The following is a 26,269-nucleotide window of genomic DNA, read 5'->3' as shown; positions in this document are numbered from 1 at the left end:
AGAGGGCCGAGGCGCTGACATTTTTTTTCTCCTCAGTATACACTCAGGAGGGAAACGGGTTAGACGTATGTGATAAAACACATAGTTCAACCGATAATATACCACAATGGTTGACGGAAAGCAGAATAGAACATAGACTTAAAATGCTCAATGCAAATAAAGCAGTTGGACCAGATAACCTTCACCCCAGGTACTTAAGGAATTAAGCCAGGTTATAACAAGACCATTTTTTAAGGAATCCTTAGTGACTGTTAGGGTACCATGTGATTGGCGGAGGGCTACGGTAGTTCCAATATTCAAAAAGGGGGCTAGATGCCAACCAGGGAACTATAGGCTGGTTAGTCTAACATCGGTAGTTTGTAAACTGTTAGAAGGTATAATTAAGGACTATTTGATAATATTTGTTAAGGATAAGGGCATAGTTAATGACAATCAGCATGAATTCAGGAAAGACAGTTCCTGCCTGACTAACTTGCTATGATATGGATGGAGGGAAGCCGGTAGATGTGGTATACCTGGATTTCTCAAAGGCATTTGATATGGTACCACACAAGCGCTTACTTCACAAGCTGAGGGCTATGGGCATAGATGAGGTGGTGTGTACGTGGATAGAGAACTGGCTACGGGAACGTGTCCAGAGAGTATCTGCAAATGGCACCTTTTCGGACTGGGCTAGTGTAATGAGCGGTGTGCCTCAAGGATCTGTGCTGGGTCCGATACTGTTCAACCTATTCATTAATGACATCGGGGAGGCAATAAATAGCCATGTTTCCGTGTTTGCAGACGATACAAAAATAGGGAGAAACTACCTTAGCAGTTGTAGCTCATAAGGAGTGAAGAAGGAATTCCAACATTTTCTATATACAGTATACTGTATGTGCAGTTGCAACAAGTCTGTAAACATTTTTCTGACCGTAGTAGGGTCTTGTCCTGTATTAAGAAGGGGATGTATTGCATGGACAAGTCTATTATTGTGCCTCTATATAGATCGTTGGTTCGGCCACATCTGGAGTACGCGGTCCAGTTTTGGTCGCCGGTACTGAGAAGGGATGTCCTTGAACTGGAAAAAGTCCAGAAGAAGGCAACCAAACTCATTCGGAGGGCAACAAAACTAATTAGGGGAATGGAGGACCAGAGCTATGAGACAAGGCTTCTGACCTTAAACATGTTTACGCTGGAATTAAGGAGATTAAGGGGGGATATGATTTTCATGTATAAGATGTTCAATGGGGAAAGCAACATTGGCAACAAACTGTTTAAGTTTAACTCCATTACAAAGACTAGAGGCCATCACCTAAAGTTGGTGGAGAAAAAATTCCAGCACAATGGGCGAAGAGGGTTCTTTACAGTAAGAGCGGTTAAGGTCTGGAACTCACTGCCATCGGCAGTGATTTCAGCCAAGAGTGTAGATTTGTTCAAGAAACGTTTGGACAATTTCTTGAGGGACCGTAATATCCAGGGATACCAGTATCCCTAAGAATGAGATGATGCGTGGACCTATATGGGTTGGACTTGATGCATGTATGTCTTTATTCAACGCCAAATACTATGTAACTATGTAACTCTTATCTGATTCTGTGAGGTATATACTCTGTGTGCTTTCGTCAATAAACCAGTTCATGTTTCCACTCCAAAGTTAGTGTTGTCTGATTCTTGGGGTAAGCCCATGCTATATTCACTGGCTTCTGGTTCCAGCACCCAGGGAACAGTCTTAAGACGGAGATATCCAGTCGGGGTATCAGGGAGTCCATCACACTGAGTCTCTACACTTTTCCTATCACAGCTAAGCACATTGTTAATATGTCTGCTGGGATCCCTGCTATTTATAATGAGGGTCTAGCCATTTTAAGCCACCTGACCTAAGTTCAGAGGCCAGGATGTGCCTTATCGGTAATTTGGTGCTATGGCAGCAGACGGCTGATTAGTTTTCTTTGTCCGTGAACTTCGAATGGGTTGAGTGTGCCCTGAGCCTAACCTCGACTAGGACCAGAAGCTCATCCCCACTGAACATTTGCATTTTCTATAGATTTACATTATGTAACTGGTATCCTTCACTTGTGTTTTGCTAGAATTGAATCATGAGAAATTGCAGCATTTACAGCTAATATAAAATTACAGAATTTAACAGTAAACAAACAGTACACGTTATGTACTTCCGCTTTTTTTACTTAATCAAAGGTAAAACTGAAGCTCACTCTGCAAGGCCGACCTTTGCCTGCTGCTCATTCTCCCTTTCATGAGTATAGCAAGAGATTCATCACTAGGTCTGATGACGTCCTCTGTTTTTTCTTCCTGACAAAAGACATAAATGGAAAGCTAAACACCACAGCAAATCTATGTCTCTGAGGGATAATGTTTCGAGTAATCTCATACTTCACATGTGTTATCTGTACTCAAAGACTCCAGGCTCTGTGTAGGCACGATCATTGATTTTCCATGCTCCCCTGCTTCTCCACAATCTATAAAATGGAAACACATTCAGAAATCATCCACAGATGTATTTGACATGCAGTCAACCTCCTTCTGATCTGTAATTTATCTAAAGAGGGTTTTGCATTCCTAGATTGTTTTTTGGAAATGCAAAACCCATTTGATAAGAACAAAATCTTGTCGACTCATCTCTTTACACTGTAATTACTATTCTTTGTACACCATTGTTGCACATTATTATTACTCTTTGCAGTACCTTACAAACTAAGCCCAATTTAAAATGAGCAGGTTGAATTTAGACAGAGAAAGACATGACTTTATTTACTGCCATATGTAGAACTGCACAAACACTTGGCAGCCCTCAGCAGGACTGTAAGTTTGGTAGGCTTTTTACAAAGCTCTCAATGCCTGAGAGGGAAAAAGAAAAAGACTTCCCCGTAGCACCCAAAAAGCAATGCCCAAAATACAATCAATAACCATTGAAACTGCTGGTCAAAATTGATTGTAATGATCAAAGAAAATAAACTAAAACCATTTTTTCTTTTTTCTAATTTGAGTTAATATGATCTATTTACCTGAGCAGAAGGATTTATGGAAGACTCCTCGGTACAGAACTTTAGCTGCTTTGCTGAAGAATCTGGTTAGTTGGATGGAAAGCAAGAAGGTTGGAGCTGTGTTACAGCTGGCAGATGATAGCTTTTTAGGTGTGAACCCCTAGAAGCAAGGAATAGCTGAGTGGTGAAATCCCATCCTTTTTCATATCATTATAAAGGAAAACGAGCTTTGGTAAACATGCACACATCATATAAAAGTTATAATACTATACAAGCCTTATTGTAATGAAAAATTGTTTTCTACCTAAAAGATCCAAGTTTTGTTCTGCTCCCCTATGAAAGAGGCTGTAGACAGGATTCTCCAGAATTCTCATTCTTCTACTCATGCTCACTGCTTCTTCCAGTTTAGGTCAAATTATAGTGAAAACCTAAATCTGCTTCATGGACGGCAAGGGACCCTAACGCAATATACTCCAAATGTGTCAAAAAATATAAAGTAAAATAAAAAAACAGCTGGGAGTTCTGGAAATAGCCCGCTATATACTGAGTTTTGGGTCATGGGAGGATGTTAGTATATGTCCTCCTGTGACCCTAAAGAGATTAACAGTTTTTTATTTAGTAAATAAGAAAGAACAGAGAATACAAAGGACAATGCTATCGCTTCAATACACAAAATAAACAATGCACAATGAACCCATATTAATAATGAGTCAATGGCAAAAGGGGGTGAATGCATTCAATCCTTAAACTTTAGAACAGACATTGCAATACTCATGCAGGAAAAAAAAAAAAGTTGTTTACAGGCAACAAGAAGCACAAATACTGTCAATGCGCGTAGCATATAATAAATGTAATAGTTCGTTTTGTGAAAAAAGAATTCCGCAAATCATAGCATATAGTCCAAACCTTACACAAACAAAAAGACAAAGGAAGGAAGCCAGTGAAGAAACGTGGAAAAGGGAAGTAGAAGTAGAAACTAGGTACCGACTCCGCCCAGGCCTCCAATGATTGATCAGGAATGCATCCTCCAACTCATCCCTTGCTTCCCATACTTTATAATAAGAGGTCAAGGTATTATTCAGCCTAGCAGTCAGATATTCCAGATATTTCAGTTTTCCACTTTTATTCTAGTATAGAGGTCTATGTCTGAAGGAGGAGTACTGCACTTCCAGTGTAGGGCTATAAGGCAGCGTGTAGCTGTCAACACATGAGATGCTAATTTTTTGTCAAATTTTTGGAACCCTTTTAAGGGAAGACCTAATAAGTAATTCAAGGGGGCTAAATGAATTTTACGGTGTAGAAGGCTCTCAGAGTCTGGACATTCCACCAAAATGGCCTGATTCGACCACATTGCCCGAAGATATGGAAGAGAGATCCGGTTTGAGGCATACATCTCCAACAGAGCAATGATACATTGGGATATATATTATGAAGAAATTCAGGAGTATGGTACAAGTGATACAGTACCTTATACTGATTTCCTTGTATATGGAGGATATGGAGGACTTAGATGCAGATCTCCATATACTCTCCCATTGATCTTGTGTAATGGTCAATCCAATGCATGCCGACATGAGGATGAGCCAGGAAAGGAGAAATTACGGTAAGTATGATAACAATTTACCGTATTCCTGGCTCACCTCATGTCGGCACAGTATGGGATATAACAAGCATAATCCCCAAGGGCGGGACAAATATCCTAAGAAGGAAAACACCCTCAGAAACCGAATACTGCAAAAAACAGAAAATATTTATTGTGACAAGGCAGAAGAAAGGACTGCCGTTCCAAATCTGGCCAATCTGGTAGCAGCCACATCCAAATTGTAATGCCTAACAAAAGTGTTCCGCGAGCTCCACCTCGCCGTCTTGCATTTGTCCTCCATTGAGACCCTGGCATATGACGTCCAGGACGTCGCGACTCCCCTCGTCGAGTGGCCTTGCACTTCCGCCGGAGGAGTAAGACCCTGCTGCACATATGATGCTTTAATGACAGATTGAATCCACATAGACAACACTTTAGGAGGTGCGTTAAACCCTCTTTTTGATCTTTCGGAAAGATGAATAGTCGATCAGATCTGCGAAAACCTTCCGTTCTATGAAGATACTCCCTCATGAGTTCGACCAAATGCAGAGCTGGTAATAAATCCGAACTTGAAGATTGGGCCAGACTCCTGAAACCTGGGAGAATTAATTCCCAGTCTGAATGAAATGAGGAAACGACTTTCGGCCTGAACTCTGGTGAAGGACGTAATACAACTTTATCAGCCAATAGCACACAAAACGGCTCCTTACATGAAAGAGCCGCCAATTCGGAGACTCTTTTTGCTGATGTGATGGCAATGAGAAAAAGTAACTTCTGTGTAAGGTACCACAGGGTGCACTGCGACAAAGATGATATGGTGGGGCCGCTAAGGCAGTCAAAACTAAGTCCAGGTCCCAGGATGGGAACAGAGCTTTCCTAGGAGGCCGCAACTTCAGGGCCGCTCTCATGAATCTCCGCAAGAGAGGATCATCTGCCCATTTGATACAAATGAATGCCGACTCCCATAATCAAGCATGAACTCGCCCTGATAGAGCAGGCACTAGTGGTTGGCCCGAAAGGGCTGCTGTCTGCGCTTATAGGTCTGTGGAAGCAGACCTGATTTGCCACCCGTCACTCTTTTAATCGGGCCGTCCGGCGTTTTCCCAAACAGACACTTCTCGTTGAAAGGAATAGCACATAATGCCTGTTTTGATGCTGAATCCGCGGTCCAATGTTTCAGCCACAACGCCCTCTTGGCGGTGACCGAATGGCCCATTAACTTGGACGATAGGTGGACCAGATCTATGGAAGATTCGGCCAAAAAATCAGCTGATAAATTTAGTTCCTCCAGCACTGCCAGAATTTGCGTGTTGTGCACACCTGTTTTGAGTTCTGTAGCCACATTAGATATCCATACTTTCAGGGCTTTAGAGAGCGATGTCAACGCTAAAGTGGGGCCGCAAGGCCCATCCAGCGGTAGCGTAAATCCTCTTTAAATCAGCATCCAACCGCCGGTCCATCACATCCTTAAAGGCCACAGAGTTGTCCAGTGGGAGAGCCACATGACGCGCTAAGCGCTGCAAGGCCGCATCGATAACTGGTGGGCTATCCCAAAGAGCCGTATCGGCCGCATTTAAGGGATATAGTTTCAAAAAACGGTTCTGAAAATTCAGTTTTTTATCCGGCTGCTCCTATTCCTCTTCAATCAGATCTTTCACCTCCGGCATGACTGGGAAGGTAGGACTGGGAAGGTAGGATGGCCCTTCCGACAAGATCTCACCCTCATCTGGGAGCTCTGTAGGTCTGGCTGATGTAGATGCTCTAGTCGCATGCTGAGAAGAGGCCATTGAAGGAAGTAAATCCTGTAGCCTATCCTGCACGGCCTGATGGATGTAATATTTAATCTCTAGTGTGTCTGCCTCCTTGTCTCTGGCCACCTCTTTGAAACACTATAGGCACAGCATTTTACCCGGTAAGGGCTGTGTGGAGCAGGACCAACATGCCCCCGAAGGGAATTGCGGGTTTTTTCTCCGGACGGATGTGGCACCTTGACTCTGATGATGCCTGTGCCCTCCTGGAGAGTGCTCGTGGACCGAGTCCGAAGAGGAAGAGTGTCTTCTCTCCTTGCACTTCTTTGTGCATGTGTGCGGAGGACTTTTACTCCTGCAAAAGTTAGAGACAACGTCAAAAAAATTCCACATCACCGCTGCACTCTTTTAATAAGGTCCCCCGATGCCTCTCTATCTTTCCACAGGCTTCAGTGCATCCGTCACTGGACGAGCGGAGCTCATGGTGGATGAACAGGCAGCTTTAAGAATAAAAAATGCAGCATATCATAGGGGTTTGGCCTGATGCAGCATCAGGCCAAACCCCTGTTCCCTGCTGCCTAAGGATAATTAATCCATACAACCTGGCCCAGCACCGCGGGCACCCGTTCATCTGGGAGATTTACTACCCTCCGAGGGGCCCACCAACCGGGAGAGGCTGAACCCGGCTGGGAAGCAGTAGGGAGGATCCAAACATTTCTTGTGACCTGGAGCGAGGAAAAAAGAACAGGTACTGGGGGAGGGGATCGCCCTTTTATTGGCTTGTTAAGGTGGTCCTGCGCGGTCAGAGGGGGAGGAGCTGATCCGTGCTGATCCGTACTGTGCCGACATGAGGTGAGCCAGGAAAGTCGATTTCAAGCCCCTGGAGGAAGGTGACCATGCACAAAGAGATTCAAATGGGGTACATTGAGAAAATTGTGGGGCTTTAGCGATAGACTGGGCAAAATGTTTAATCTGGAGATAGGAAAATAACATTTTATTGGGAAGTTGATATTTCTCCCGAAGATATGGTAAAGGGTGTAGGGCCCCAGATACCAGATCTATAATATCTCTAAAGCGAAACAGTTGTTTTTTCGCCCAAGGCCGACTCTCCGAGAGGTCCACTCTCCTACGAGACTAGCTGGGAGGGAGGGGTGTATAAAAAATAAGAGGTCAGAGCTGACTGTAGGGAGGATAAGTTATTAGTGAATCTAAACTTAAGCCAAATATTTCTAGTACAAAGCATGGATGTTAAAAGGGATAATGATGGGAAAATATGTGGCAATGCCCACAAGAGAGCGTTGAGGTGGGTCAGTGCAAGCCGCAGAGATTCAATTTCCACCCATTTGCCATAGTTCTCTTCTAAAGTTTCAAAAATATGTTGCTATTATACTGGGGACAGAAAGGCTGTAGCTAATTGCACTGATTATGGCATCCAAAACAATATGCTTACTTTTACAGCAATAAACAGGTGGGCTGGGCCGGGGGGCATCATCTTATTCCAGAAGTCTTATTCAGAGAGGGACTCTCAGGTAGCAGCATCTGGTCACCAGCTCCCCAATTTAACCTGAAATCACAGTGCCAGTCACAGGGAGTCTTCCATTGCTAAATTCCTTCACAACACTGACAGGTCACATTATCTATTACAGAGAGTAGAAAAAGAGGAGAGTGATGGAAGTGTTCTGCAGCCCAGCACTGGAATAACAAGTCAGAGTTGTAAGTGGGTGAGCAGCTGTCACTACATACGGTTGTCACTCCAAATTTGCAGTAGCATGGCTGTCAAACTGATAGTGGAGTCCTGAAGGCAAGACAGCGGATTCAATGAACTTATCCCAGTGGTAAACTATAATATAAGTGATCCAGGCCGCCATGCTATCTGGATTGCTTGTTTTCAATTCTGCCATGCAGAAAAGGATGTTGTCATCTGCTGCCCAACAGTGCCTGCATACGGTAGTTCTAATGTTAATTTCATCCAGGACAATCACAAGCATCAATGTGGGACACAATCCATATCTTCAAGTAATTAACCACTGATCTGATGCCATTGCTAGTGCATTATTTTTTTCCTCCCACTGACACAAATAATAGGGAATTTCTACCACTGACCACTAATGCTGGGGCTTTGGCTGCAATACTCGCCTTCAATCAAGAGCTGTCCCCGCAGTACTTCTTTTCCACCACCAGATGTCCTTAGTCTTTTGGGGTATATAATGGCCAGCATCACTCAAACCCTTTTCTCTTTAGCCCAGACATGTATCCACTCCCAGCCTGTCTAGTGTCTGGACAGTGAATAAGAAGCAGCACAGATATGAGCTCATCTCTCTGTCTGATTATTTTAGCATGCTCCTTATCAGCACATGAACTGACTGGTTCCTCGTTGACTGGCTGCTTCTCCCTCTGCCACTCAGATCTCTGCTATACAGGGACTTCTGCAAGGTAATGACCAGGTCAGATTCCAGTACTTGTACTGCTTGCATAAAAAAAAAATACATTTAATAATGTGATAATACCAAATTGCATTATCTTGTGTCTTTTTTATCTGTCTTTATATCTTGAGTTCAGCTTTAATAAAATCCCCTTTTCCAGCTCTCTTGTATGAGCCCATCCTACATATTCCACAGGTTTTTCAGAAGTTGTGTACATATTCTTGGAAGCCAGCATAGAGATTGTGGGATTCTGAAGAACTATTGCTTCATTGACTTGTGGTAAAAACAAAAATGTTCTGAAAATTGATAACTTGATGCACCGATACCGAGTATTTGGTACTAAATGCTCCTGATGCCTATCCCGATATCTTCCGGTATCAAGGAAGCCGGCTCCATGCTCCCTCATCACCAGGGAGCATAAAGCTGGCTTCCCAGCCAATCAGAAAACCAGAGGGCGGGTGATAATTCGCCCCCTGGCTCCCTGATTGGCCGGGAAGCCTGCTCCATCCTCTCTAATTACTTGGTGACGAGGACCATGGAGCCGGCTCCCCGGCCAATCAGGATACTGGGCTCCATGTAATGACTTGCTGCCCGGCTTCTTGATTGGTCAGAAAGCTGACCAATCAGGAATCCAGGCGGCGAGTCATTATCCACCCCCCGGCTTCCTGATTGGCCAGAAAGCTGCCTCCATGCTTCCTCGTCACCAAGTAACGAGGGAGCATGGAGACGGCTACCCAGCTATTTGGGAAGCCAGGCGGCAAGTCATCACTTCTTTTCCTTCTCCCTCTTCATGTTTGCCCTCTTTCTTCCTCTATCTTAGGGGTCTTTAAAAATACCGGCCCGCAAACCTGTACCTGACAAGTCAAGCACGCGGTCACGGACTACGTTCCTAACTTGTGGGATCAGCTACACGATCTGCATCTCTGTCAGATGCAGACCGCATAGCTGCTCCATTCAGCGTTGACACTCACTAGTTTCTTTTGGCTGGAGCTCTGACAGATCTGAGCTCTGGCCGAAAGGATGGATTAGTAAGGTCTGCACATAACCTTACTAATCAACCACTGGATCACCAGGGATTGTGCCTCCTCCCTGCATAAGGGGGGGTTGTATTTTTCTGTGTGTGTAGTGGAATATTCACACCTGTAACTTTAGGTGCGTTTAGGGATTCCTGCGGCAGGAATTTGCATTTTTTTGCAACAGGAATCCTATATCTGGCGTTTACAAGAGGTAGGTGTCACCTGATCAAATTAATGATTAGATGACAGCTTCTCCATATAAACGCCTGCACACCACATGTGATATGATTACAGGTAGTCAGAAAACAATCACTATATCTGGATGCATCATTGATTGATTCCTAACCTCATGTAATCATATCACATATGATTACATGAGGTGTGCCGGCATTTACATGTAACGGCTGTCATCTGATCATTAATTTAAACAGTTGACAGCTGCTTCTTGTAAATAGCAGATTTGGGATTCCTGCTGCAGGAAAATGCAAGCTCCTGACACAGGGATCCCTAATCCGACCTAAACTTACAAGTGTGAAAGGGGCCTTATTGTGTGTGTATTAGTGTGTGCATTTCTGGTTAGGGGGGTATGTCTGCATATGTGCGTATTTGTATGTGTGGGTATTTCTGTGCCTGGGGGGAGGGTGTATGTGTGTTTCTCTGTGTGTGAGTGAATGTGTGAATCTGTTGGTCCTCTATGATTAAAATGTAAAACTGTAGGAAGAAAAACACGTATACTGATATTGCACACATATACACATGTATACATACTGATATGACACGCATAGAAACATTAACACACATACCGACATCACTCACAGAAATCGTGACAATACACACACACACACAAGCCATCACAAACACGTATACTGACATTATAAACACACGCAGACATTAACACTGGTACTGTGTATAGTTACACTGTATTTTGAAGTAAGAAGTTTTATTAAATTTGGCAAGCGGCCCCCATGGGAGAAGAACATTTGTCCAGTGGCCCCCAAGTGAATTGAGTTTGGGACTCCTGCTCTATCTTCTTGTCCTCCTTTATGGTGTTTCTGTTGCATCTTCCATTCTCAACAACATCTACATTAACTACAAATGTGTGAATTTCTCAACGTTGCTTCACATCAAGATGAATATGGATAAAAACGTAAACAATTGCTGTTCCTTTTTACCATATTTTTGCACAATTCATTAATAGATTTTCTGTACATGCAATGTATCTTCAGTTTGAAGTCTATTCCACAAACTTTCTAGGTTGCTTACCATTGAGGTTGCACCTTCTTTTGCATGGAAAACCCAATGCAAACATTTGAAAATAGTTCAAGAACAGGAATTGGTAAGAATAGGGAATCCTAAATCCATGCAATATATACGTTTATTTGTTTATAATAGCAGGTTCTATACAAAATCAGTATGTTTAAAATGTTGTTTTTTTTCATTGGCACTTAAAACATTTTAGTCTTTTGTTTCATTATTACATCCTGTTCATAAAGCTATTCTATCAACTGCACAGTCAACAGTAAGAATATAGACCCGAGAATTGAGCAAACACCAGGCTACAACACATGTTCCACTTGACTAGTGGTGTCCTGCAATACTATATATTGGCTAGTGGATATTTAAAGTCCTATTTGTTGGTGTTGAACCTTTTGGTCCATCTGGCATAGCCTATAAATCTGGACCTGTTGTCAGTCACATAAACAGACTTAATTCTTCCAAGGCAAAAGCTTGGGCAGAGATTACATTTTCACTTTTTTTAGGCATTCTATACTCACTTTACTAATCCTTTATGAGCCTGAGTCTTATGCATGACAACTGTCCACAGAAACTGTTTTAGTGATCATTTCTGCATGTGTAGTTAGAAATCAAAGGACAAATCTAGTTTGCAATGGGTGACACCACTGCTTGTCCTTGTCCTGTTTTTTTGTACAAGAGATCCACTATGTAGCATATAGTTTAAAATTAAGAACAGACAATAAATCAGGGTGTCATGCTATACCTGAGTGAAGAAGTCACTTGCCAGTATGTCTTCTATGCCAGGCCTGTTAGTGGGACAGTTCGCAAGTAAAGAAATAATCAGTCTTCTGCCATTGAGTGATATATATGAAGGCACAGGGTAGAAGCCTTCTCTGATGAAATATTGCATCTCTATCTGTGAATGAGCTCTGAAGGGGGAATATCCAGTCAGTAGTGTGTACCTGGAACAATGGTGGAAACATATGCACCTGTAAAACCTTTCTACTGTTTATGACATGTTTCTCTAAAGAAAATCACAACCTTTCAAACATTTCAGACCAACATCTAATGAAATACATCCATATTTGTCATTTATCCCTGTACTCTATGTTGCAAATGCCTATAATTTATATAACGCAGTACTTACATTACACATCCAAGGGCCCAGATGTCTGATTTAAAGGAGTGTCCTTCCTTAGCAAGCACTTCCGGAGATAAGTAATTTGGTGTGCCACATATGACGCTGGACAAATAAAAAGTAGAATTATTCGTATATGGTAACTTTCTGTCTTTAGGTTTCTACAAACATGAAACATCAAATCTATCCTTACCCTGGAACTTTTTCACACTGGTCCACAGTTGTTGCTAATCCCAGGTCCCCAATTTTTACAATCATGTTCTTGGCAAGGAAACAGTTACCTAAAATGACATAATAGTCTATTAACCCTGAATACTGGATAACTAAAATCTGGGCAACACATGCATTTTATAGCCACAGTTTTCCATGCTCAAAATCTAAAAAACAAATTAACAGTAACTAAGGCTTTCATTATTTTTTCCTAGATGTAAATGTGACCATATTAATATAAAATATCTTAGAAGTACTGTACATGTTTAAAGTCTTGCTTTTGTGTTTAATTTTTCAATTAGATAGGGTGACCATGCTGTATTTACTCAGCTATAAATGGTTGTTTGTTGATTGTCTCCTACCGCAAGTTTGTACTAATAATAATGTGATTAGATATTGATAACATGCCCCACTAATTCTGGTGTGCATTTTAGTGACAGATCAACTTTACTGCAGAAGTGATTTATTAAACCTGTCATCTTTTTTTGCCATCTCTGTCTGATTTCCCTTCACTTTCTATGCAATAGCCACAACAGAAAGTGAGAGAAATCCCTGGTGGTCAGCAGGGTCACCAAAACTAGTGTTCCCCATTGGAAGATTTCCCATCTATTCCTGTTCTGATGACAACCCATAATTTGGGGTTTTCTCTTGCTTTCGGTGATAAGGGTCACCAGGACAAATAAAAGGGGTGAATCTCCCTAGCGGTGATTCACTTAGCGGTAAATGCACTTTAAAACTCTGGTAAAAACTATGATTCCAGAAGTATATAAAGTAATATATGCACATATGACTTCTATAGTAATCGCCAGTTCACACCATATGCAGTTGTGATGCAGTCCGTTTATTTTGACTGCTGCAGTCAAAATACATCACAATGCTTTCCTATGGGCTTTCTTGTGCTTAATTCACACCATTGCAGTCCGTTCAGATACAGTCAGAAAAAGTACTGCTTGTCCTATTTTACCTGCATCTAACTGCATGAAACGCATCAAAACGCAGTGCAAACGCATCAAAACGCACTGAAACGCAACGGAATGCATAAAAAACCCCACAGAATTGATTGTGGCATCATCCAGGGACATGCAGGGGAAAAACACATCGAAAACGCATCACAAACGCGTCAAAGCGCATCAAAACAGATCCAATGCAACTGCGCAGAAGCACGCAGTTGTGATGCAGTTTCTGCTGTGAACTAACCCTGAGGAAAACATCACTGCACAGTATAGAAAACCATGGCTGCAGTTTAGTGATCATCTCATCTAGCATTGTTTTGAAAACCACCACATGAAAAAATATATACTCCATGCTATGTTAAGAGTTACTGTTCTTTCCATGTCATTAATGTTATCCATTGCTAATCCCCACAACTGTGAGACTTTGTTTGTTTTTTAAAAATTTTACAACCTACCTTTCAAGTGGCATAATTAGTTAGTGCATCATTGGGTAGGAAATTCATGTAACACAATGATTTAACGCTAGGTCAACAGTTGTTGTTATTATGACCTGTAGTGATTAAGTAATACTTTCTAGCTGGAGATAATCTATAAAAAACAAAGGTGGCCTGTGATTGTGGCTACTTGAAGGATTTAAAATTGCATTCAACATCTGTCTGCAGAAAGGGTGGCTTGCGACTGGAACTATTTCCTTGCTAGTGGACTATTCCCCTTTAAAAAGAAGATTAATGATTGCTGGGTAAAGGAATTATTATAATTTCTTTATGGTGGAGTCCCATACTGACATACCACAGCATCAATGATTCAAGTAAATTATTGTCACCAGGTGTGCAAATAAAAATCCTATTGTTAGGGCCGAATCTACTATTATTTTCATGGGCAAAACATTGCTACTTCCCAACAGTGGTAAAGTGTGTCCAACCCATTATGCACAGTGCACATATTTATTGGCCAGTGAGGCATCCATGATAGCAATGGACCAAGAGGTATATATGGGTGGCAGGAGGTAGTGGCAAGTCCTGGAGCTTTCTCTGTCTGCATGGGACTTAGCAGTATGTTTTTTTTCACTGCAGCAGCTTTATTTTTTTATGAGACTCCACTTTTATGAAAATTTAAAAATGTTGTAAAAAATGAATATAGCATACTGTATATAATTGCTACACAATCCATTTGTAATTTAATGTTAATAAAAATGACCATTCCCATTAAAACTACTTCCACTGTAATTTTCTGAAAAAATACAATGCAATATGGCAACCTGGAGGGTTTCTGTACACAGCTGGTGTACAAAACGCCCCCAGAAATGTAACTTCCTGCATCTGTGATTGGCTGAGTAATTTTCCCAGAAGTCTGCAGTAAGATGCAAGTACAATCTTAGGTATTCCTTGGAATAGGAATTTCATTTTTGGTGAGTTATTCCCTAAGGGTTAATTACTACGAAAGGGATGCCGACACTGCACCTTTCCTCATCACAACACATGAAATTCACCAGCTGGTTATGATGAACCCAGACCCTCCCATTCAAGGATCAGTTTGGAAAGGACATGCTGAAACAAACAGCTTTTCTTCAAAACAAAAACAAGTAGGGATCTGCAACAAGGTTTGCTAAAATCCTTCCACCCAGGGGGGATTGTTTTTTTTCTCAACAAAAATGGAGTTACTCCTCAACAATGAAAACTGGCTACCTGCTTATTATCTGCTTTTTGCGTTATTAGTTGTTCATGGACATGAACTATGAAGTCTCAAAAGAAAATACTTTGTACACAGTTAAATAAATCTATGCTGAATACTGCAACGTTAAAACAGAAAGCTAGCCAATGAACAGTTAATACCCACTTTCCCTTTTCCATCTCATAGTATGAAATGTTCCTCAAGTTCTAAGTAATGATTAGGGCAAAAGGTCATTCCATCCCATGCCAACACTGATGTTAAAATACAAAATGTGATATGCATTTTGTATGAAAGGTGCTAAAATAGTTCTCTATACATGTGATTTTCAGTTATGGAAACAATCATACATGGTGCACTTTCAGTGTTCTAATGAGGAAAACTGCTGTGTGAGCATCCCTTTAAAAGTAGTTAACCCTTGTATCTCACAAAAAATTTCATTTTTGCAAGGAATGACTAAAATTTGACTTGCATCCTAGTGCAGACTTCTGGGAAAATCAGTCAGCTAATCAAACACACGCAGGAAATTACATTTCTGGGGGCGTACTGTACAGCAACGGTTGCCATATTGCATCGAATATTCTTTTACAATTTTAGAATATTACGGAATATTCCTATGTATTCCTATGTAACACCTTATTAACCTTAGTTAACCCTAGTCAGCCCTAATTAACTATTTCCCTCTTCTCCCTTTTAGCTATTATTTTTCTACTTATTTTTTTTTCTATTTCTTACCATTAATAATACATTTTGTGTGTTTTCATTTTTTTTTTAGTGTTGCGAACAAGAAAATTTTTTAATTTGCAAATACATTTGCATTGCTTTGTTTCAGAAACATATATTTTAATGTTATTCTAAAAGGGACAAATTATAGAATAAAATCTATATTTTTTATTAAAAGTAAACCTACTTTTTTTCTAAATGAACACTGGTCAAAATAGAAAAAAAAACCCTTTTTTCCCATTTTTTTTAACTCTGTCTAAAGATTACATAGAAAGCAAAACAATTTTTACAAGACAATATTGCCAAAGAAGCCTAGTTTACTTAAATACTTTATTCAATTAATGACAACATTATAGCTGCATATACAGTATCTCTCAGAAGTGAGTACACCCCACACATTTTTGTAAATATTTTATTATATCATTTCATGTGACGACACAGAAGAAATTACACTTTGCTACAATGTAAAGTAGTGAGTGTACAGCTTGTATATCAGTGTACATTTGCTGTCCCCTCAGAATAACTTAACACACAGCCATTAATGTCTAAAAAGCTGGCAAAAAAATGTGAGTACACCCCTAAGTGAAAATTTCCAAATTGGGCCCAAAGTGTCAATATTTTGTGTGGCCACCATTATTTTCCAGCACTGCCTTAACCCTCTTGGGCATGGAGTTCATCAGAGCTTCACAGGTTGCCACTGGAGTCCTCTTCCACTCCTCTATGACGACATCACGGAGCTGGTGGATGTTAGAGACCTTGCACTACTCTACCTTCCATTTGAGGATGCCCCACAGATGCTCAATAGGGTTTAGGTCTGGAGACATACTTGGCCAGTCCATCACCTTTACCCTCAGCTTCTTTAGCAAGGCAGTGGTCATCCTGGAGGTGTGTTTGGGGTCGTTATCATGTTGAAATACTGCCCTGCGGCCCAGTCTCCGAAGGGAGGGGATCATGCTCTGCTTCAGTATGTCACAGTACATGTTGGCATTCATGGTTCCCTCAATGAACTGTAGCTCCCCAGTGCGGGCAGCACTCATGCAGCCCCAGACCATGACACTCCCACCACCATGCTTGACTGTAGGTAAGACACACTTGTCTTTGTACTCCTCACCTGGTTGCCGCCTTGACACCATCTGAACCAAATAAGTTTATCTTGGTCTCATCAGACCACAGGACATGGTTCCAGTAATCCATGTCCTTAGTCTGCTTGTCTTCAGCAAACTGTTTGCCGGCTTTCTTGTGCATCATCTTTAGAAGAGGCTTCCTTCTGGGACGATAGCCAATTTGATGCAGTGTGCGGCATATGGTCTGAGCACTGACAGGCTAACCCCCCACCCCTTTAACCTCTGCAGCAATGCTGGTAGCACTCATACGTCTATTTCCCAAAGACAACCTCTGGATATGACGCTGAGGACATGCACTTAACTTCTTTGGTCGACCATGGCGAGGTCTGTTCTGAGTGGAACCTGTCCTGTTAAACCGCTGTATGGTCTTGGCCACCGTGCTGCAGCTCAGTTTCGGTGGCTTGTCAATCTTCTTATAGCCTAGGCCATCTTTATGTAGAGCAACAATTATTTTTTTCAGATCCTCAGAGAGTTCTTTGCCATGAGGTGCCATGTTGAACTTCCAGTAACCAGTATGAAAGAGTGAGAGCGTTAACACCAAATTTAACAAACCTGCTCCCCATTCACACCTGACACCTTGTAACACTAACAAATCACACGACACTGGGGAGGGAAAATGGCTAATTGGGCCCAATTTGGGCATTTTCACTTAGGGGTGTACTCACTTTTGTTGCCAGGAGTTTAGACATTAATGGTTGTGTTTTGAGTTATTTTGAGGGGACACCAAATGTACACTGATATACAAGCTGCACACTCACTACTTTACATTGTAGCAAAGTGTAATTTCTTCAGTGTCGTCACATGAAATGATATAATATATTTACAAAAATGTGAGGGGTGTACTCACTTCTGTGAGATATTGTATATGCCCATATTGGAAATGTGAAAAGTGCTCTGGTTTAGAATGGGTATAGAGGTACAAGAGTACAAGTGGTTAAAGAGATAAAACATGGATTGCAAAGATGTACTGCATGACATTTTTTTATATCTGGTTTGAATCCGTTCAATCACATGTCTGTTTATAGACATGCACTACTATGTAGTCCTGCATAGAGTTTGAGTTTTTGATAATTTGCATGCTAATGCAAATGTTCTGTGTTTGTAAATAGACTGTAAGTTGAAAGGTGCCCTTTTGAACTCGCTGTGCAGACAGAAGCTATGGACATAGCTAGAATAAATAGAGTGCTGAAACACTTGCTAAAAACAGCAATGCTAAGTATCAGTCTGAGTTTTATATTTGTAGTTCTTAGAATTTCTGACATGTGTGCATTAGAGCACAAAGGGACAGAGAGTTCATTGAAGTAGTACATTAAAATCAAGCCACTGTCTAGCACATCTGTCAGTTTTCTTTATTTGAAGATTTTTTTTATCATAAACATTGCATACAATTTACACTTAAGTTTTGATAAGCATTAACAGAAATGCCCAACATGATCAGATAACTGACTAAACATTTGGCTGGTGTTATATTTCCAATGCATTATTCTGCTCTTAATAATAATCTGATATATAATTTGTTCTATTCATATAGTCCATCTGACTTGCATTAATTGAGTCAAAAATAATGATAAAATAAGCAACTTGGTAGGGGTTTTAACACTTCTTCAAGCTGCTCAAGTTTTGGCCTAAAGGAGAACTATGGGGTTAGGGCTTTTCCCCATAGTTCTCCTAAGGGTAACGGGAGGACACAAACTAGTGTCCTCCCGTCACCCAAAGCTCAGATGCCGCAGCCAGAACGGATCCCGACAATTATGTCTGGATCCACCCAGCTGCATGAGTGACAGCTGGCTCTGCCTATCTAGAGGCAGAACCAGCTGTACCCGCCCTCTCCCCCGTCCGTTCCGCCAGTCAGCGCTGCAGGATCGGACAGGGGAGGGGGGAATCCAGTCCCTCCCCTGTCACGGCTCTCTGCCGGCACAGGATCGAGAAGTGAGCGAGCGCCGGTATGTGTTCGCTCACTTCCAGATCTACTGAGCCAACCTGTGACAGTTTCATTGTCACAGGTCGGCTCAGATTATGAGGCTGAGTGAAAATCACTCACCTCATAATTCTCCTTTTAAGATACACTTAAGGTGAACCTATTAAAGATGTTCTAAAGTCCCAGCATATACTATTGTGTTATTCCATTACATCAGGGCCGTCTTTACCGCAGGGCAAAAGGGGCATCTGCCCGGGGCCCTATAAATTACAGGGGCCTATTGCACACTAAATTTCCCCCTGTGTTCTGGGGTGGGAGGGGGCGTGGCTGTGCATTGAAGTCAATGGCACTGCAGCCACGCCCCCACCCGCACTGCGATCGGATGCATGGCAAAACATTGCCTGCATTCCGGTCTAGTGCAAACGTTTTGCCATGCGTCCGATTGCACTGCAGACGGAGGTGTGGCTGCGGTGCTATTGACTTCAATGCACCATATGCCCCCTCCCGCCCCAGAACAAAGGGGGAAATTTGGTGTTCAATTGCTTTGTGTTCCAGCAGCTACTGCTCTGGAACGCACCGCAATTGGTGTGAACAGGAAGTTAATATGCATAGTATTCCTGTGGAGCTCTGCTATACACTCACACACTGCACATTACTGTGAGTCTTGTTGCTGTGAAGCTTAGTGATATACTCATACACACTGCACATTACTGTCAGGCTAGATTCACACCTGGGCGATCCATGAACCTGCGGCAATCGTGCACAATGGCACCACCAGTGTGATTGGCAGTGGTGGGCAAAAATGTGACTGTGCGGCCTTCTGTTTGGTCACATAATTGCCCACCACTGCTGATCGCACTGGCGGTGCCATTATTTTCTAATGGCACCTCAGTCACGCCAGGCGGATCGTGAGGTTTCCCACCGCAATACTGGCCGTGCAATTAAATACGATCAGGGCTAAAAAAGCCGTGTGTCATGTGTACCTTTTTTGTAGCGATTGTTGTGTGGCTGTAACCCCATTGAAATCAATGGGGCCGCACGGCAATCGCTGTGTGCAATTGTGCACAATCGCGCAGACCCGGGATCGCCCATATCTGAATCTAGCCTAAGTTTTTGTGATATACTCGTACACACTGCACTTTACTGTGAGTTTTATTGCCTTTTAGGGCCCAAGAAAATGCTTGCCCAGGGTCCAATCAGTATTAAAGACGGGCCTGCATTAAATATAGATATTACATATTGCTTACATGAAAAAAAAATCCCTTTTATGTAGTGAGTGCTGCCTTCCGTCTGCCCACCACTTTCAACAATTTCCTGGATTCCCTGTGTGCTTTACATCTCTTTCCGTGCTGCTTGATGTGATGCAATCTTGATTTCTCAAGACTATGTATCCCACCATGCATTGCTTTTGGCAAGCAATGATGATGTTACATTGTCTGAAGTTCAGACGACAGGCTTGGTTAGAGTGGTGACATTAAAAAGTGCATATTCACAGAGTGAAACTGTGTCAGTGCATTGAGGAAGTACATCCTACGGGCATCTTCAATAGGTAAGTTTACAAACTTCTATATTGATTTGGCTATTGGGCGTAAAATAGAACTTATGGAAATTCAATATAGAAATACATATTTATTTTTAGTTTTCGACCATAGATATACTTTCATTTGCCCTGCATGGCTGACCTGTCAATGACTAAAGCTATGAATGAATGAAGTAGATGTGTAAACAGCTAAAAGTATCATTTGTCAACCGACACACTGAGATGCAATGAAGATGGGGATTATGTGAGTGGTTCTCGGTTTTATTACATGTAGACTTATGAAGTGCCAAATGCTCTGAGTATGTGTGTGGAATGCCCTATTTTTGGAGACAGACTGACTGAATATTTTGAGGAGACACTACGTAACTTTTCTGTTTTTGTTTTGAAAATATTTGCAAACTGTTGTGAAATGAAAGCAGCAGACCACCCAGGTGACAGTGCATGCTCAATATGTTCATAAAAAAGTGTATTCTATACATCTGCTGCACGCCAGACTGCACAATTTGGAGAGATTTACATTAAACATTGTCATTGCTTAGTGAATTATTAAAGTTGCATTAGTAAAGATGTAACAAGTGACTGAGATTTTGCTTGAGGGCAAACATGGCTGACTATAATGTCCTGTAAACTTGTTTTTGTCCAGCAATTTGTCAGAAGGTAAAACTCCTGTCTCAGCAGCATCTGACTCAAGCAGCTATTGCCTGAATTCATTCACAGTGAAGCTAAATAGATTCAACATCAATAATAAGCAACTTGTTGGTTGAGAAATACTTTATGGGACATATTCCCCACCAAGAAATGCTAATGGATTCAGCTGCCAGTTACTTGTAAATGTCTTGCACCAAGTTATTTATAAAAATGAGTTTTGTATGTCTTCAGTTTTATTATTGTCCGTTATTAGGGGTTGAAATGTTGAATTTGTGTAATGATTATGGCGGCATAGGGGTTGATTTATTAAATGCAAATAGGCTATTCACTTTCTAAGCCTATTTGCTTTTAGGAAATCAACCCTATATTACCACTACTGTCTGTCTACCCTTTTGGAATAAAAACATAACTAACTTTTTTTATATTTAAATCGGAGACAGGATTGCTAAAAAAATGGCACAATGGGCACTATAGGTCCCATGATGAAGCACTTATGTAGGAAAACACAGGGAAGTAAGAAATGGTAAAAGGAAAAGAAGTTATGGTCAAAATAGCATGAAGGGAAGGGTGCATAAATAGAAGGAAAGAAGTAAGACTAAGGTCAATGTGTCACCGTGTGGCTTCTTTCTCTATTATGTGAATAACAATGGCATATTTTACTTACTCAGCTTCAGATCCCTGTGGATTATCCTATGAAGATGCAAGAATTGTACCCCATGTAATATCTGCGTCATGTAATATCGCACTTCAGGTTCTGTCAGTAGTTTTCTTATGCTCAAGATGTGAGCAAGAGACTGCAGAAAAATGACAGAAAAGAATAATAGTATGCAACTCAAAAGACTCACAATGTAAAAAGGAGACTGGTCAAAGTAAGGTTACCGTTCATCCCTGTTTCCCAGGCACAGGCCTAGTTTTTCAGGGGTCTGTCCCCTTGAAACAAGAACCCCTGGAGTTGTTAACAGCTGCCAAGGAGTGCAATGCTAGGGCGTCGCTAGCACCAGGCACCCGGACCACCTGCCCTGCATCTCTTGCTCGATGCCCTGGATCCCAACACCATGACAGCCCAGATCGGCTAAGCAGACTAAGCACGTGGTCAGTGGACTGTACTGGAGGTGGGAAGAGGTCTGTACTGGGGCAGAGAAGGCTATACTGGGGGGAAAAGGTCTGTACTGGGAGGATTTGGGGGAGGGGTCTTAACTGTGGGGATCTTGGGGTCAGAGATCTGTACTGGGGGGGATTTGGGGGGAGAAGTCTGTACTGGGAGGATTTGGGGGAGGGGTCTTAACTGTGGGGATCTTGGGGTCAGAGATCTGTACTGGGGGGGATTTGGGGGGAGAAGTCTGTACTGGGAGGATTTGGGGGAGGGGTCTTAACTGTGGGGATCTTGGGGTCAGAGATCTGTACTGGGGGGGATTTGGGGGGAGAAGTCTGTACTGGGAGGATTTGGGGGAGGGGTCTTAACTGTGGGGATCTTGGGGTCAGAGATCTGTACTGGGGGGGATTTGGGGGGAGAAGTCTGTACTGGGAGGATTTGGGGGAGGGGTCTTAACTGTGGGGATCTTGGGGTCAGAGATCTGTACTGGGGGGGATTTGGGGGGAGAAGTCTGTACTGGGAGGATTTGGGGGAGGGGTCTTAACTGTGGGGATCTTGGGGTCAGAGATCTGTACTGGGGGGGATTTGGGGGGAGAAGTCTGTACTGGGAGGATTTGGGGGAGGGGTCTTAACTGTGGGGATCTTGGGGTCAGAGATCTGTACTGGGGGGGATTTGGGGGGTAGAGGTCTAAGAGGGAGTGATTTGCTACACTGCATGGCTGCTGGTGTGCATATGCCCAGCACAGTGCTGATGTACTTGATCGCCATACATCACAGTATTTACTTTTTTGTTAGAAATTTATTGAAATTGACAATGTGACAAGTGACATTGACAATTTGACAAGTGACATTTAATTAAGATCTATGGATACAGCGAAGTGTGATGTGGTTGTACCGTGTTGTACTGCACTGTGCTGAAAAAAAGACTGAACTTTTTTCAGGGCACGCCACTGCAATGCAAATTGCGTTGCAATGTGTTGTGGCTGCAGTGGAAAAAATGGTCAGCATAGCCCCAATGCATTGGGTGTGAATGGGCCCTTAAACAAAAAGATCATCACTGATATAACTGGAAAAATTTATAAAGACCCCTTTAGGATAGTTAGCTTTATTTTTAAGTTTTGTTATGAGTTTTTTTGGGTTTATTGTTTTCAATGTTTTACTGTGTATGGGCTTTCAAAAACTGGGTAGTGTACAGGCATGGGCAACTGTTAGGTAGCCACTGTTTTGTCTCTCCAGAAAAGGATAGCAATTCTTTCACCATCTGTGTGCCTCAGTATAATTTAACTTACATTAAGGAGAAATGTTTTAATGGTCCACAAGAGTGGTGATTGGTATAGTGGAAGCTAGATCTCTCATTGACCGTTACTATCCATGAGATATCTGTTCATCTAAGGATCATCCTTACTTTATAAGCCAAATTCAAAAAGTTGTTTTTCTCTTATTTGGCTAGCAATTTCTAAATATTACACCCTGTATCTTCATTCACATAGATGTATAACACACTTTATTTAGTCAGCACTGTAAGTAGTGGTATTTTAGCACTACTAGTACTATTATAACATCATCAGTGTTATTTTATCGGCCCTTATGAAAAAATCAATGTGAAAGTCCATTCACAAAGATTAACACATAGATTATCACTACTTGGAATAACACTAGCCTCGGGCTGGTGATAAATGGGAGTTTCAATATAAGTCTATGATAAGGAAAAAGAGCCCCTTAAGATGGTGATAAAATAACACTTCATGAGAGAAAATAAAGATAAAAGTTTCATGTAAAAATGTTTTAGATCTTGGTGAGATTTACATTTGTGAATTGAACATTTTGTAAGAGAAAACCATCATGAGATAAAATAAGTAGTGGTGATATAATGTAATTTTAATGAACTGAGTGCACTATGTTTGTATTATTGACAATAAACATAAAACCTATTATAAACAGGTAAAATGTACTGTAATTACAGCTAGGAAAGAAATATACTCACCTTGTGTCTGCAGTACTCTAGCACCAAGTACACGTACTTTTGGTCTTGAAAATGGTGGTAAAACTTGACAATGTTTCTATGTTTTAACTGACTGTGGAGCTCAATTTCTTTGTCAACCTGTTAACAAAGAACATTTTGAAATGATTGGTCTAAATGTACTGAAAAAATACAATGACTTTAGAGGGACTGCTACACCCAATATGCCATCATTCCCAACAAGAAACGTCATATTTATAGACAGCAAATATTTTGTTTCTGAGAAATTAATTTTTTTATCATGTAGAGGAAACCTGCAACAAGATAAGTATAAAGTGACCCATTGCCAATTTCTTTCTGTAAATGCTAGTTGCTTGGATGTCTCCGCTTTCAATACCTTCTGAATGAATAACCTGGGATAAGCTTTCGGCTAGTCAGAACACCAGACTTGTGTACTTGTTTTCTGACAGTGACTAGGAAATACTGAAATTTGTCTAAAGAACAATGCGATGTAAAATTGATGTAATGGGCAGGAATACCCAGCCGTTCGATTAGCAAGACGTACTAACCCCATGGATCTACCTCGTCATGGTGATTTCATTTTTTATCTCTCTGGGCCTTGAAAAGAAATATGGTATATAGCATGAACTACCTAACCCAGGGACACTGTGCTACACTTCTTCAAAGCCAATCTTTTGCACAGGTCAAATAACTACTACAGTGCACCATATTCTATTATACATGTAAACAAGATAGACAAGTTGTTAGCCTTAATTTCACAGCATAGGATGAGAAAAGAGTGATTGTGCTGAAAACAAACATGCTTCTGATACTCCTTACCATCTTGTCTTGAATTGTATTGTAATTGTAATGTCTCCCTTATAATGTAAAGCGATGAGCAAACTGTTATAAATCCTGTATAATAATAATAGTCTGCATCTGTTCTGTGTTGTTATTTAAGCTTTGTAATTGTAATGGAGGACCAGTTTTGAACTAATGTCTTCAAGGATTTTACACAGCAGTATTTATCTATTTTTAACATTAAAGAACTTCGCAATTTGGTAGAACTATTTGGTAAAATGTTTAGCATTGTTGAGGTTGGCCAATAGGCTGAGATGAACAGAACTTTAGTAAACATGTGTTTTGTCATGGGCTGAGAAATGCTAAAGAGTCACTAATGCAAGACCCAGCTTTAGGCTTGTCTGATTAACTGTCATGAGATAAATGGACATGCTACTGGAGTTTTAACTAAAGATAAATAAATACATAAATAATAAATAGCCTTAGCATACAACAGTAATAAAGAGCACTTTTTCCAAATTTCCAAGACAATTGGAAGATCCAAGTGACCTGTACTAGTTTTGTGAAGGTCTGCATGCTGCCATGTGATGCCATGTGCCGCTGAGGGGAGGGCTTCCGATGACTGCAATGCTGAGCGGGCAGTGTGCGCTTGCACATTCGGCAGGTTTTCCAGCGTGCTAGGAAGACAAAAGACGTACAGTAGAAACAGTCGCAAGCCTTCCAAACACCTGCTGATTATCGTACGATAATCGGCAGATGTATGGGCACCTTAGGTGTCTGCAAGTTGTATGCCAATTCTCTAACCTGACCAATGCCTAAAGTACTTTAGTTATTTTAGAGTTTACTTGTCCAACTGATTATACAGTATATCAGCCCTTCTCATCAATATGTTGGCAGTTGGTATCTGTTAACCCTCAACAGCAATTTTACTTTTTTGAAGTGGGATATACTGTACACATTAATTAAAAGAGATATTTAATACAAATAAGAATATGGACACCGGCACTCCATATTCTTATTTATGCATAGAGACGATGGCCATCCATTGACTACCGTTGCACCCACCTAATCTTCATGGAACAGCGATCAGGAGTGAGATGGGTATATGGATTGTAATTCAAAAGAAATAGACCCTGAAAATATTTTTTTAACAAAGAGTATTCATAGCCAAAACTGGTGTTTTTTGTTTTTGTTTTTTAGATTTGGATAGATTGGGAACATTTTTGACCTATGTCAAGCTTTACTGCTATTTGGGGCTCCATTCGAGAGATTTCCCTTCACTTTATGTTCTGAGGATAACATTTTACTAGGCAGGAAGTGAGGGAAAATCTGCAACAGGGAAACCGACCACAATAAAAAGCTCCCAGGAGTTTTAGCACTCCCCTATTTGACCTAAAAAAAACCCCATTCTTTTCTTCTGTCTGTGTTGTTGTTGCAGAGTTTCCTTTACTTCCTGTCTGGTGAAAAGGCTGTTCTTGGGACGGTGAGTAAGGGCAAACAACTG

The 26,269-nt window shown here is 41.4% G+C and overlaps 1 protein-coding gene across 1 annotated transcript in view; it reads right to left on the bottom strand.

Moving 5' to 3' along the window:
• The window catches only part of LOC108801606 (serine/threonine-protein kinase PLK2-like), a 51,044-nt gene that overhangs the window by 17,746 nt on the left and 7,029 nt on the right, over positions 1-26,269 (bottom strand). The window contains exons 3-10 of the mRNA XM_018573497.1: positions 23,989-24,105; positions 21,576-21,705; positions 12,321-12,408; positions 12,137-12,232; positions 11,753-11,951; positions 3,006-3,144; positions 2,374-2,459; positions 2,196-2,292 (exon numbers count right to left, since the gene is read on the bottom strand). Coding sequence (XP_018428999.1) covers positions 2,196-2,292; positions 2,374-2,459; positions 3,006-3,144; positions 11,753-11,951; positions 12,137-12,232; positions 12,321-12,408; positions 21,576-21,705; positions 23,989-24,105 — 952 coding nt within the window. The remainder of the gene's footprint in view (positions 1-2,195; positions 2,293-2,373; positions 2,460-3,005; positions 3,145-11,752; positions 11,952-12,136; positions 12,233-12,320; positions 12,409-21,575; positions 21,706-23,988; positions 24,106-26,269) is intronic.

The sequence above is a fragment of the Nanorana parkeri genome, unplaced genomic scaffold (genome assembly GCF_000935625.1).
Source record: "Nanorana parkeri isolate BGI_ZX_2015 unplaced genomic scaffold, ASM93562v1 scaffold2401, whole genome shotgun sequence".
NCBI classification, from domain to species: domain Eukaryota; kingdom Metazoa; phylum Chordata; class Amphibia; order Anura; family Dicroglossidae; genus Nanorana; species Nanorana parkeri.
Note: the sequence above shows the minus strand (reverse complement) of the source record. Positions and strands in the feature narration are given on the sequence as shown.